Genomic DNA, 14,175 nt, shown 5'->3' on the forward strand with positions numbered 1-14,175 from the left:
AAGTTAAACGGTCCCAGCGAATTTAACACAGCTAGTGTTCGCCACCCACCCCCAATAAGGCACCAGATACTTTCCAAGTACAGTAAACACCTTATATAATGAAAGTAAAAAATGTAGCTTTCTAAACTATTTTAACTCCACTACAAAAACAAACAAACGCCTTTTAAAAAAAACTATACAAGCACATTTTTAAAAACTGAGTGTATTTTTTTTATTTAGACGTAAGACCAATCACACAAAAAAACTAAGCAAAATATATTTACCTGAGCTTTTTGGAGACTGAGTAATCAACTTCCATGATTTTCCCATGCAATTCCACTTTACCTTTAAAACAGAAATTAACGCACTCAGAACCTTCCTGCAATCAAACCGGCGGGGGGCTAGGAGGGGCACGCACAGAACTCCACGCTCCGGCTCCGCCTTCGGGCGCCCTCAAGGGGTCTCCTACCCTGCTCGAGCTGGGCAAACTTGGTTCCCAGTGGAGAAAAAAGGTGGGCGCCCCATGTCGCCTTGTTCCCCGGGACGAGGTGGCAAGGGTGCGAGCCCGGATCCCGACCCCAGGTATAGCTGTGGGTGGCATTACCGGAAAAACAAATTTAATAAAGAGCGGCGCCAATTTGAAAGGATGAGCTCATTTGAAACTCAAGCTGCAGGGCTGGCGCGGCCCCGCTCCTCTCCGGGCCCCCACCTCTCCATTGCGCTAATCCGGGCTCCGAAGGCTCCGCTGCTCTCCCCTCCCTGCCCTCTCCTCCCGGTGGCCCTGGTGAGACACGCCGAAGCCCCCCGGGGGCCGCTTCCGTGAGAGCCGGGTCCCCGCCTGCTTCTGGTCACCTTGGCCTCGCCGCTGCCCCGCCCCCACCCCGCGCGCCGGTGGGGAAGGGGCTCCAGCCGGGCCGAGGTTCGGGGGGCGCAGGCTCGTGGCCTGGGGGCGAGCGCGGCTCCGAGCGGTGCGTGTGCGGGAGGGAGAGTTGGTGAGTGCGCGCGCGCGCGAGTGTGTGTGTGTGTCGCTCTCCGTCTCCCGTCTGGGCTCCAGCGCTCTCGCGGGCCCCCCGGTCGCCTCTTTCTCGGTTCTCAGTCCGGGCCCCCACCGAGTTGAGACAGGGCACCTCGTAAAAAGGTGCTTCTGGCCGAGCGGGAGGCGGGGGGACAGACGGCGGAAAGCCCCCAGCCCCGAGTTCTTCTCAATAAAATCGGACAAAAAATTCAGAGAAAAATAGGAGCGCTTGAGAGACAAGCGAGAAGGGACTGAGGTTCGGGAGAGGACCGATAGAGATGTGCCGTCGTGCAAAGGCGGGGTGGGGGGAGCCCCGAAACCTCGGAGGGGATCGTCAGGGTGGCGCCGAGGGGGTGCCAAAAGTGGGGGACCGCGGGGCGAGCTGGGGAGGGGGCTCGAAAGGAGAGTGCGGCTCAGGGGACGCCAGAGGGCGAGAGGTCCTGGGCACGAGGCACGGGAAGGGGTAAGGTCCGCTCAAGGGAGAAGGACATTCAGGGTTTAGGGGGGGTCCCTGACAAAAGGGGTGACGGAAAGGTCAGGGAAGAAGGGGAGACGGGGGCTCTCTAAGGATGGGGGTGGGGAACTGGAAAGCAACTCGGGGAGCCGGAGGAACAAGGGGTGCCCCGGGAGAGCGAGAGAGCCTCGGGAACCCTAGGGGAGGCTCGGGGGTCGCCCCAGGGCTGCGGCTGGGAGGGCAAAGGGTGAGTCCGGAGCCGTGGGGGGAGGGGAGCGGGCCGTCCCAAGAGCGGGCCGGCGGTGAGAGTTGAAGGTCTGGTGCGTGGAAGTGAACGTGCGGGCGCTAAAGCCCCCGCCGGGCGCCGCCCGCAGGGCTCGGCCTCCCTCCGGGCGCCGTCCCGGCCTGAGCTGGGCGAGGCGGGGGGAGGGGGACAGCGCCGACTGCTCACCCGAGAGGGTCTCGATGGCGCGGATGGCCCAGTTCTGGTCGGGGTAGTCCACGAAGGCGTAGCCGGACTTGAGCAGGACCTGTCCCGCCAGGGGCAGCTTCCTGTCCCCGAAGAGCTGCCGGAGGTCGTCGGCAGTGACGGCGGGGCTCAGGTTCCCGATGTAAAGCTTGTTCATCATCCGTCTCTTCCCCGAGAGCCCGCGGCTCCCCCGGCCCGGTACCCGGCGCTCCTCGCCTCCTCCGCTGCCCTCGTCTCCCCTCCTCCTCCTCCGCCCCCCCTCCCCGCCCTCCGCCCGCCCGCCACCCACCCCCACCCTCAGCCTGGCTCCCCCCACCGCGGCCGGCCCGGCCCGCCCGGGGGCAGAGGCGGAGGCGGGGACTCGGCGCGGCTGCCTCCTCGGGGCAGAGTCCCGGGCCGGGCGGCGGCGCGCGGACAAAGCGCTCTCTCTGCCTCCCTCTCTCCCTCTCAAGGCGGTGGCGGGAGGAGGAGCAGCGGCGGGCGGCGGCAGCGCACCCCGCGTGTGTCTGTGTGAGAGTTTGTACGGGCGTGTGCGCAGCCGAGAGTGAGCGAGCGAGCGCCCCCTCCCCGCCCCGCGCCGCTGCGCCCCTCGCCTGGCGCCCCCCGCGCTCCGAGCGCTCCGCGCGGCTACCGGGACTTCTGCCCCGCGCCGGGCAGGCGGAAGCGGGTCGCGGCCTGGGGCTGGGGCTCCCGGGAGCCAGAACCTCGGGCAGGCGCGGCGCGGAGGCCGGGCGAGCGGCGGGGAGGGGAAGGCGCGCCCCGGGCGCGGGTGGGAATGCGCGAGGGGGAGCGGCTGGGAGCTGCAGGCGTAGGAGGGCGAGGGGCTGTGGGAGAGCGTGGAAAGGGGTGTGCGCAAGGTGGACCGGATGTGAGGGCGCGGCTGCAGGGCCGGCGGGAAGGTGTGTCTCAGAGGTGAGAAGCGAGGGAAGGCTGGGAGACCACAACTTTCGCGGCGAGTTGGCCGAGTCCGGCTCCCTGCGCGTTCCCGGGCTGAGCGCTCGCTCAGAGACCCGCTCCCCGCCCCACTCTCCCGGGTAACCGGGCGGCGCGTGTGGTCGAGGGAGCGCGGACGGGGATCGGGACGCTTGGGGCCCAGGACCGACCGGGCCTTCACGGACCTTGCACCCCGGGGAAGTTGCTCCAGCCCTGGGCCTCAGTTTCCCGGCCCGCGAGGGGAGAAGGAAGGCCAGAGCGGAGCAACGTCCCCTCCGCCCGCACCGCGTGCGCCCGGAACCTCGCGGCCGGCGGCAGCCTGACGTTGGCAGCTGCTCTCTATTCTGGGAAGTGCCTAGGGCTTCCCGAGCCACCGCTGCGAAGCCAGGTGGCGGGTGGGGAGGCGAGCGAGGAGGGGGGCAAGGACTGCGACCGGGAGGACCGACGCTTGCTGCTAGGCTTCGAGGCCGGGTTCAGTACCCCCGCCGGGGTGGTGGGAGGCGAGGGTAACTGGAATTGGAGGCGCTCAGGCGGTGTAGGAGTTCCCCGAGCATTGGGAAGGGCCCGGAGAGGAAAGAGGTCCTTCCAAGCGGAGGAAACAACGTGACCGACGGAAGAGGCAGGGTTGGGATGAGAGCAGCCCGAGCCGAGGGGCTAGGGAAGGAGCCAGACGGGCTGGAGACCGGTTGCGAGTTCCGGGGCTCGGCTGGAAGTCTGGTGGTTAGAGCCTGGTCCCAGCCAGGAAATGAAGTTCTACAGGGAAGAAAAAAATGGGCAGGATTCAGAGGCAAAGGGGAAGAAGAAGATTCCAAGATCTGCACTTCTGGGGGCCTTAGGAGAGGTGATAGTTTGACGGGAGAAGTGTGGGTTGGTTATTTATTTATGTATTTTGAGGGCGTTGAGGGTCTCTTGCTGCAGAAGCCACAAATGTAGGGATGGTCTCCTGGCTGGGTTGTGAAGTACTCTCTTTCTCAAGCTCTCCTGTTGACTAAGTGGGTGGAGGGAGCACGGCTTCTTAAAAATAATTTTTAAAATACACGTTCCTTGGCCCCTTCCTTTGAAGACTGATTGTGAGCCTGGATTTTGTATTGTCTGTAAGTACTCCCAGGTGATCCTTGTCTAGGAAACACTGGCCGGTGGAAGGTCTTTCGGATTAGGATTCAGACCTCAGGGTTGTGGCATGTAGTGTTCCAGCATCTCTGAGCCTAAGTTTCTTCATCCATAAAGAGAGGATAAAGTGACCAACTCTTGGCTGTTGTGAAGGCAACACAAAGGATAACTGAGTAGTGTGTTGAGACAGTGGACGCACACTTAATGCTTGTTTCTTTTCTTTCCCCCAGGAACTCATGAGCTTTAAAATATTTCCTTGTGGGGAAAGAGATAATTGGTATGATCACCGTCATACTATTTGCTTTATTTTACTTCCAGTATTTCAAAACTGCACATTCTAAAAGAGAAACAAGAGTGGCAAGGATAATTGGTCTCTGAAAGGTTAGTAAAACTTTTGTGTATAATATTTTCAGACATGTCAATTCCTTGGTCCTACTGCAAACACTTTAGCATGGATTCTCTAGTGGGTAGCAAGCATCTAAAGATTCTTGGCAGAGTTGGCTTCTGGTGAACTCTTCTACTCTGCTTCACCAGGTCACTTTCATATTTCTTTTCTGAAAAATAACTGGTCTTTGCTGTAATTTGTGTCTTCTTTCCTGCTGGTGGTTTGTAAACATAGTGCTGGAGAAGAGCTTGATAGGTAACTGATGGGGGATGTGTTTCCACCACACCTCTGATTTGTAGCACCCACAGTTCATTATCTTAGAAGGCAGAGTTAGTTGCTCTTTCACACGATAGAGAATGGAACAGCCTCCGAATGCAAAACAGAAATCCAGAAGTCATTGCCACTGCTTGACAAAACTTCATTTTCTACGTGTTTTCTCCTGAGTTCCCCTACCTTCTCCCTTCCCAGAGAGATGAAATAGAGATTGATCGGGGCTGAATTTAAGGTTAATAAGCAAAAATTTTATGAATGTTGCACTGAGGTCAGAAATTTGGGAAAATTCTTATATTAGGCATATTACTTTTAAAAGCATATATTGACCTTTTCCTCAAGAATTTCAAAACAGTACAGATCCTCATGGTTTTCCAATGGTTCTTTTGGGCAGGATGGTGGTAAAGTGACTGGGTAATGTCACTTTGTAAGTAGGAAAACAAGCCCAGAAAAATAGACTTCTTTCCTGGTCATACAGAGGGCTTGAAATATGATTGGCAAACACATGTTAGCCTAACAAAGAGCTCATGAAGTATTAAGGCTTCATCTTGACTTTCATGACCAATATTTTATCCATGGACAGAGCACCTACTGATAGTATCACTGTGGTGGCCTTAACCTTTGGAGTCTAAAAAACCACAGTGGAAATGTTTTTGTTGAACTAATTATGGTGGTCATTGTGGCCAATGGTTCTAGGTGATACAAGGAGTTGGGAGAGAAAATGAAGCCTATTTCCTGGAAGGCTAAAGGATTTGGAGGCAATTCAGCATTTGATAATACAGTATTTGGTGGTGTCAGCACCTGCCTGCTTGTTGGGAATGATTGGTGGTGGGGTAACTGTTTAGATACTTTTTCCCAAGTTGGCAGAAGAGAAATTGTTTGACCTTAGTTGAGTTAATTCACCTCTCTGAACTTCAGATTCCTCGTTTGTAAAATAGCCCAACCTACTTGCTCACTATAAACTCCAACTCCCCTCCACTTTTCATATTTTCCAAATACTGGGCCATCTCAGAGCTGTACTCCTTTACACATACTGCTCCCTTTCCCTGGAATGCATTTCTTCCCCTGGTAAACTGTTTTCTCTTCTGACTTGACCCCAGGATACATACAGCATTTCCTTTATACAGATAAAAAAATATCTTGTCTAGTGGTGATACCCCTGAGGTGTACATTTTGAACAGATGGATTTTATGATATGTGAATTGCATGTCAATTTAAAAAAACTGTATGAGAAAAAAAGTCTTTTTGAGGTCTTGGCTTTTTCATCCTTTCACCAATATCAAACCTGGCATGTACTAGGAACCCAGGTAATATTTGTTGCATAAACCATTATTATCTGAGGTTTGCTCTAAGGATTAAGTGAAAATGTATGAGATGGTACCTACCTTGCATGGCGCTTAACATACAGGAGGAAGAAATGTTCATTTTTCACCTCTTGTTGAATTCATTCATTCATGGCATTACACAGTGTTAGGCACTGAGGATCCAGAAATGGATAAACATCATCCTGCTCAAGGAGTTTATGATCATGGAGGAGGCAGATGTATAAACAGATTATAGTTTGGCATTAGAGGCGCCAGAAAAGACTTTGTGAGCATACAGGAGGAGAGGATGTCTTATTCAGCCTAATATCAGAGAGGGGATCACCATAGAACTGAAATTGGAAATGTACTTTGAAAGATAAGTAGGGATTTTCTACGATAGGAGAAGGAATGGGAGAGGAAATGTGTCCTAGGTAGAAGGAATCGCATATGCAAAGGCACAGAGACACAAAAAAGCATCTGCTTCACACCTAAAATTAAATCCAAATATTGTTTTAGAATAAGTTTGAGAAAAAGAGAACAGAGAAAATAATGCCAGAAAAACAACAAAAACAAGAACCTTCCAGTATTAAAGACATGGATCTCCAGACTGAAGGGGTTTACTGAAGCCTCAACACAAAAGATCCAGAGCAAAAACACGCTGTAGGGCTTCCCTGGTGGTGCAGTGGTTTAGAGTCCACCTGCCGACGCAGGGGACATGGGTTTGTGCCCCGGTCCGGGAAGATCCCACATGCCACGGAGCGGCTAGGCCCATGAGCCATGGCCGCTGAGCCTGCATGTCCGGAGCCTGTGCTCTGCAACAGGAGAGCCCACAACCTTGAGAGGCCCATGTACCGCAAAAAACAAAAACAAAAACAAAAAACGCACTGTAAAACTTAGAACCCAAACAAACCCAGTATCTGGGAGAAAAGAGGTCACATAAAAAGGATTTAGAAAGAGAATGGAAATGTATTTCTAAAACAAAGAACTCTAGGAGGCAGTAGAGCAATGCCTTCACAACCAAATGGGAATGATTTCCAGTCTAGAATTCTAAACCTAGTTAGACCATCAATTTAAAAATAGTTGCAAGGATTCAGACATGCCTCCATTTGGGGGGAAGCTACTGGAGGACAAGTGCCAGCAACACCATGAAAGAAGAAGACATGGGATTTGGGAAATGAATCCAGCCCAAGAGACTGAATAGAAGATTCAGAATGCCAGCAATGCAGCCTTTCAGAGAGCAATCAGCACAGGCTGGAACAAGAGAATATATGGCTTGAAAAGTGAGGACTTCAGGGAACAAAAGAGTGGAACTCATGTATGAGTGCATAGTAATTATTTCTGATAGAATGGCAGGCATGTTGGAACATTTGGAAAAAATTAATCACAGGTATATGGAAAATAGGCAAATGGAAAAACAAAGAAATCATTAACTCTAGGAAAAACACATGGTCATACTAGAAAGGAGCAATGGTCATAGGCTCAACAGTGAAAATATTTGTGCGGTCATAATTTAAACACAGATGTATTATCCAAACTGCAAAAGAGAACTTACAAATCAATCAGAAAAAGACAACCATTAAGAAAATGGGAGAGAATATGAATGGGCTAATTCACAGAAGAAGCTCAAATGAACAGTAAACTCAACTCATGAGTAATGGGAAATTAAAACTATTCACAAATATCAAATTGACAGAAGTTGTAAAATTATGATGAGGCAAGGTATTGGTGAAGGTTAGGAGCATCAGAAACAACCATCCACTGCTGGCAAGAGTATACGTTGATACAATTACTCTGAAGAACAATACGTCAATGTCTAGTAAAACTGAAAATACAGGCCCTTAGCACTCCCTGGCAATCATTCTCCTAGATGGCCTTTTCTTATATCATCTCTCTTCACACTCTCCAGTTGCTCTTCATCCACTCTAGGTCTCAGTCTCAGCAGGTAACCTTGCTTTCTATTTCACTGAGAAAATAGAAGCAATCAGAAGGGCACTCCAACAAATCCCCACTATGTCTGCCCACATACCTGCACCTGTGCCCATAGATTCTGCCTTCCCTCCTGTTACTATAGATGACTGACTATGCAGGATCCAGAAGAGGGAAAAACTGGTGAGTGCAGAGAAAGTGAACAAACGTGCACACCCTCTGACCTAGCAGTTTCTCCTCTGAAGAGCTACGTGTGCACAGGGAAACACACAAGGTTCACAGTAGCACTGGGATAGTGAAAAACTGGAACCCAAATGTCCACCAGTAAGGAAATGGATTTAAAAAATCAGGGTATAGTCATAAATTGAATATTACACATCAGGTCAAAGGGTATGCATGTTATTTGTTTTCTCTGGAATCATTGGTTTTTCCCTCTTCTGGATGAAATAAATGAAATAGGCTACATGTTTCAGTTAAAAACCAGACCATATCATGCTGAATGAAAAGTTATATTTCAGAAGGACGTATTGAATATTTATGATATCATTTCTAAAGTTTGAAAACATGCAAAACCAGTTCTATCGCTGATATGGATATATTTGTATAGTATAAATGTATAAAAATATGCATGGGAATGACAAACTTCAAATTTGGCATAATGATGATCTCTGGGGAAGCTCCAAACTTGGAATAATAGTTACCTCTTGGAGGATAGAAAAGGGACTAGGAGATGGAGGGGCACACATGGAATTTTCATTTTAACTGGTTTTTGATTTTAAATCTAGGTAAATGGATGTCTGTTATCTTTTTTTACCTCTTCAGTAACAAAATTTTTGTCACACTATCTGGCCCAGAATGATTCTCAAACTAAATTAAGCATGGTAATCACCAGAAGAACTTTTAAAATACCGATTCCCAAGACCCATCCCTCGAACTCCCGAATGAAAATTTCAAAGCTGGGGCCCAGAGATCTACATTTTTTAAAACTAAAAGTTTTTCTGGTTTATACATATACATACTTATATGTATCTATATATATATACAAATATATATAGATACATATATAACATATATAAAATGTTGGACTGATAGGAAGTTTGCAAGAATAGTACAAAGTAGTTCTATATAGCATTTATGCAGATTCCTCAAATGTTGATGTTATACCGTATTTCTTTTATCTTTTTCTCTGAACCATTTGAGAGTAAACTGCAGACGGGATGTCCCTTTGTGTCTAAATAACTTCAGCTTATATCTACTTAAAAAAAAAAAAGTCTGTTTATAACCCAGTGTAATGATCAAAAATAAACAATACTGTTATCTACAAACCTGATTCAGATTTCACCAGTTGTGTCAATGATGTTTGTTATAGCAAAAGAAAATCCAAATCATTTGTTGCATTTGGCTGTTTTGTCTCTTTACTCTCCTTTAATCTGAACAGTTCCTCAGTCGTTCCTTGTTTTTCATGACATTGACATTGTCATGTCAATGACAATGAGGGTCATTGAGATTAGAGAAAGAGGCTTCTTATTTTGTGCGGTGCCCCTTAATTTGAGTTTTTCTGATGTTTCCTCTTGATTAGGTTCAAGTTATAGGTTTTCTTGCAGGAATAAGGCAGGAGTGATATTGTATATTGTATTGAGATGCGCACGATGCTGATTTGTCCCATTACTAACTTCGGTGATGTTAACTTTGTTCATTTTCTGAAGGTGGTGTATGTGCACCCAGGTTTCTCTGTTGCAAAGTTACTAATATCTCTTGGGACAATACCTTGAAACTATATAAATACTCTGTTACTTAAAATTTTATATCATTGTTTCTTGGCTAGATTAATTATTATCATTATAGTTGCCAAATGGTGATTCTAATTTCATCGTTCCTTTTATATTTATTAGTTGGCCTTCTTCCGTAAGGAAGAGCTTTCCTTTCCCCTCCCCCCGTATATATTATATCAGTGTAGACTAATGGATTCCTGTTTTATTCAAAGTGTTATAAACTGTTACTGTCATTAAGTATTTTGATGCTCAGACTGTCCTAGATTTGACCAGTGAGAGCCTCTTCAAGCTGGCTCATGGAAACTTATGACATTGTTCCATGTTTGTACTCTCTGCTCCGTCCTATAATCAGCCACTTACCAAGGAGCCCTGGTACTCCTTTAGCAAAGAACAGTATTTAGCACCCAAGATCTACATGCCAGATATGCTCATTGCTACACGAATATTGTTGATTCTAGACCCTGACAGCCAAAAGAGCTAGGAAATAGATTATATATGTAAATACACACACAAGCTGATCTATACCAGTCTATATTTACCTGTCTATCTTTACCTATCTATTACTATGTGTATTAAAAATCACAAGTTCACACTGATAACTCTGATTCCAGTGAAACACTGCAGGGTTCATTTTCTCCTCCTTCCCACTTTTCTTATTTGTAACTCTCCTTTAACTGTGAGAAACCTGGCTCTCATTAACCACAATGTATTTACTTATTTGATCAGTCATAGAATACACAGAATTGCTAACCCACACTTCTGAGAAAAAAGAAGGCTATTAACTAGGCTTCTAACTATTATTAGTTTAGAATTCTTTTCTGTTTAGCCTGAGAGTATCCAGTCCAAATACAGTGTTCAAAAGTCACTTGAGTTTTATTTCCCACTTCAGTGTTGGTTCTCTTATTCATTTGAAATTTGGTTAGTTTGTTTTTGTACATTTTAGTTTTTCCCTCCATCTTTGTTGATTTTCTTTTTCTTTTTTTTTTTGTTGTTGAATATATAAAACATTAACATGGTTCCAAAACACAGAAGGTATAGTCAAATGATTTCCATCCCTCCCCCTTCCTTGTATTCTATCCAACCCATCCCCACACATCCTCTGAGGGTAACCAATCTTTTTAGTCTCTAGTTTATCTTTCCTTTGTTTCCTTTTGCACAAATGAACATATACATATATGTTTTCTTATTCCCCCTTTTTCATACAAAAAAATAGCATACTGCAGATACTCTTTTGCACTTTGATATCTTTACTTAACAATATATCGTGGAAATCATATCAGTTCATAGAGATCTTTCTCATTCTTTTTTTCTTCTTTTAACAGCACCATATTACTCATATGTCTCATATATATGCATGTCAGTGGCCTCCAATATTTTTTAATTTTGTAAACGATGATGCTGTGAATAACTTTTATGTGTGTGTCTTTGTACTGTTGGAGGTTTATCTTCAGGGTAAATTCTTAGGAATGGGATTGCTAGGTTAAAAGAGTATGCGTGCATACACATGTATGTTTGAAATATATTTGGTGAAATTCTCCTCCATAAAGATTATACCAATTTGCATTCCCACTAGCAGTGTACAAGAGCGCAGTGTATACAGCCTGCCAACAAGGTGTGTGATTATATTCTTAATTTTTTCCAACCTGATTGGTGAGAGATGATATATCAGTGTAGTTTTAATTTGTATTTCTTTTATTATGAATGAGAAGAAGCTTCTTTTCATATGTTTAAGGATCATCTTTATTTCCTTTTTTGGTACATTTTCTGCTCATGTCTTTTGTCCATTCTTCTATTGGATTTTGATCTATTTTTTGCCTAATTTTTATGAGTTACTTAAATATTAAGGATATAAGCCCTTTATCTGTGATACATGTTATAAATATTTTCTCCCAGGTTTTAATTGTCTTTTGACTTTGTTTATGGTGTTACTTTTCCCATGCAAAGTTTTATGCAATCGAGTTTATCAATATTTTCTTTCATTCCATTTGATTTTGAGTTATAGTTAGAAAGCTTTTCTCTACACCCAGGTTAAAGAGGAATTCACTCATTTTTTTTGTTTTTTAAATAGGACTTGTGTGGTTTCATTTTTTAATTTAGATCCCTGATCCATTTGGAATTTATTCTTGTGTGTGGTATGAGGTATGGGTCTAATTTTACCTTTTTTCCTCTTAAAGAGCTAACTAGTTTTTCCAGTAGTATTTTTTTAAAAGTCCTTCAGCCCAGGTATTTTGATATGCCACCTTTATCACACACTAAAGTTTCATATGTATTTGGTTCTATTTCTGGACTTTCTTTTCTACTGGTCTATCTATTCATGTGTCCATACCCCACTGTTTAATTATAAAGACTTTATAGTATGTTTCATGTCCGGTATGCCTAGTCCCCCTTGTAGCTTTTTGCTTCCTTTCTTTCTCTCTTTTTATAGTTTTTAAAATTTTTTCTGTTTTCCTGTCTATTCTTGTTTGTTTTTCCAAATGAAGTTTGGTATCAGCTTGTCAAGCTCCATAAAAAGTTGTTGGTATTTTATTCAGATCACATTACATTATAAATTAACTTAGAGATAACAAGCATCTTTATGATGTTAAATCATCCTATCTAAGAACAAAGGCTATCTTTCCACTCACCAATCTAATTTAATTTTTAAAAAACTGGGTTCTAACTATGTTGGAGAGAGATGGGGAAGAGCCAAAGGTCATTGACCTTAATGGGAAGTCAGTAGATAACGGCTAAAATTGGTAAGGTAAGGAATGGTACAGGCAGATTAGTTAGAAATACATAGATAAATGCCAAGGGAAAGAGCTACAAGAGTGAGAGGATTTTTTTTTTTTTAGCTGTACGCAGGGCTCTCACTGCTGTGGCCTCTCCTGTTGTGGAGCACAGGCTCCAGACGCGCAGGCTCAGCGGCCATGGCTCATGGGCCCAGCCGCTCTGCAGCATGTGGGATCTTCCTGGACTGGGGCACAAACCCGTGTCCCCTGCATTGGCAGGCGGACTCTCAACCACTGTGCTACCAGGGAAGCCCCCCCCCCCCTATTTTTTTAAGGAGGCTTTTAGTACATATATTAGTCAGGGTCCTGGTAGGAAACAGATGGCACACTCAATCAGAGTGATTGTGAATATTAGTAAAAGTGCTATTTAGAGGTGTGGGTGGGTAAAAGGATATAAACAAGGCCTGGTGCAGCACCCTGCCACTAGCAGCAACAGGGAGCCATTACCACGCTTGGCCTAAAGAGTGACAGGAGGAAGGGACAATTTAAAGGAACCAAGTGAACTGTAGGAGAGGACAGCCCAATAGAAACCTTGGACTTGAGTTGAACATAGTTACTGCTCACTGCAGCATGACAGGTTGAGAGCATGACAAGGAGGGAATAATTATCATCTTACTCTTCTCCCACTCTTCCCAGTGCCTTCTAATAGCTGAACCAAAGCAGAAGGCAGAGGGCAAAGGCATATAATAAAACAATAAAATAATAATAAAAAACAACTTTAGTCAATGAATCTATGGTCTAAGGGAACATGATTCAAATAATTATAATAAAGGTTGAAAAGTGATAAATGCCTGAAGAGGGATCAAGAATATTCCTAGTAAGGGAATCCTGGAAGGGGACTTCCCTGGTGGTGCAGTGGTTAAGAATCCGCCTGCCAATGCAGGGGACCCGGTTTCAATCCCTGGTCTGGGAAGATCCCACATGCCGCAGAGCAACTAAGCCCATGTACCACAACTACTGAGCTTGCGCTCTAGAGCCTGCGAGCCATAACTACTGAGCCCGTGCGCCATAGCTACTGAAGCCTGCACGCCCTAGAGCCTGCATGCCACAACTACTGAGCCTGCGTGCTGTACGCCTAGAGCCTGTGATCCGCCACAAGAGAAGCACATGCAATGAGAAGCCCACGCACCGCAATGAAGAGTAGCCCCAGCTCACCACAACTAGAGAAAGCCTGCACACAGCAACAAAGACCCAACGCAGCCAAAAATAAATAAAACTAAAAAAAAAAAAAAAGAATCCTGGAAGATTCTCTAGAGGGGGACATAAACGCTCAGTTCAAAACAGTCATGTCAGCAGAAACACCATGAGCCTCTTGTTTTACAGTTGAATATCACTATTGGTACAGTGGCCTCTCAAACTCATCCTGTAAGTGAACACTCCCTTCCTGCCCAGAAGCAATGGAAGTTTTTAGTTCATGGTTTCTAATTTATACTGCATTTGGCTTCCTTGATGTTATACCCCTTCTCTATGCTCTTTGCCTCCTTGAATTGCACCCTGCTCCTCTGAGACAGGAAAGCATTGTGGGAAGTGCTATATTGAAATCAGTAGACCTAGAATTGAAATTCCTAACTTTCACTTACTAGCTGTGTGACCTTGATAAAGTTACTTAGCATCTCTGAGCCTCAATTCCACTTTGCAAAAGAAGAATAATACCTACGAGAATAATATCTACCTCATGGAATTGCTGTGAGTTAAAGATGCTATATGTCAAGTACCTGGCATGAGGCCTGTCACTCAGTAGATAGCAGGTTAGGGTGTTACTGCAGACTGTAGGCTCTCCATTTTCCCAC

General features: G+C 45.8%; 1 protein-coding gene and 1 long non-coding RNA gene across 9 annotated transcripts in view; one reads left to right on the forward strand and one right to left on the reverse strand.

Annotated features, from left to right (window-relative positions):
* Window positions 1-2,167, reverse strand: part of IGF2BP2 (insulin like growth factor 2 mRNA binding protein 2) — a 165,024-nt gene extending 162,857 nt beyond the window's left edge. For 3 of the 7 annotated variants that reach the window (XM_032631555.1, XM_032631557.1, XM_032631552.1), the window contains exons 1-2: window positions 1,900-2,144; window positions 264-324 (exon numbers count right to left, since the gene is read on the reverse strand). In XM_032631555.1, coding sequence (XP_032487446.1) covers window positions 264-324; window positions 1,900-2,077 — 239 coding nt within the window. In that variant the 5' untranslated portion in view covers window positions 2,078-2,144. Of the gene's footprint in view, window positions 1-263; window positions 325-1,899 lie in introns of all 7 variants that reach the window. The other 4 variants (XM_032631556.1, XM_032631554.1, XM_032631560.1 and 1 more) reach the window with 4 other exon arrangements.
* Window positions 2,168-3,341: 1,174 nt separating this feature from the next.
* LOC116753622 overlaps window positions 3,342-14,175 on the forward strand; it is an 80,663-nt gene continuing 69,829 nt past the window's right edge. The window contains exons 1-2 of one of the 2 annotated variants that reach the window (XR_004349776.1): window positions 3,342-3,691; window positions 4,191-4,341. This is a non-coding gene — a long non-coding RNA (uncharacterized LOC116753622). Of the gene's footprint in view, window positions 4,342-14,175 lie in introns of both variants that reach the window. The other variant, XR_004349775.1, reaches the window with a different exon arrangement.

The sequence above is a fragment of the Phocoena sinus genome, chromosome 4, assembly GCF_008692025.1.
Source record: "Phocoena sinus isolate mPhoSin1 chromosome 4, mPhoSin1.pri, whole genome shotgun sequence".
NCBI classification, from domain to species: domain Eukaryota; kingdom Metazoa; phylum Chordata; class Mammalia; order Artiodactyla; family Phocoenidae; genus Phocoena; species Phocoena sinus.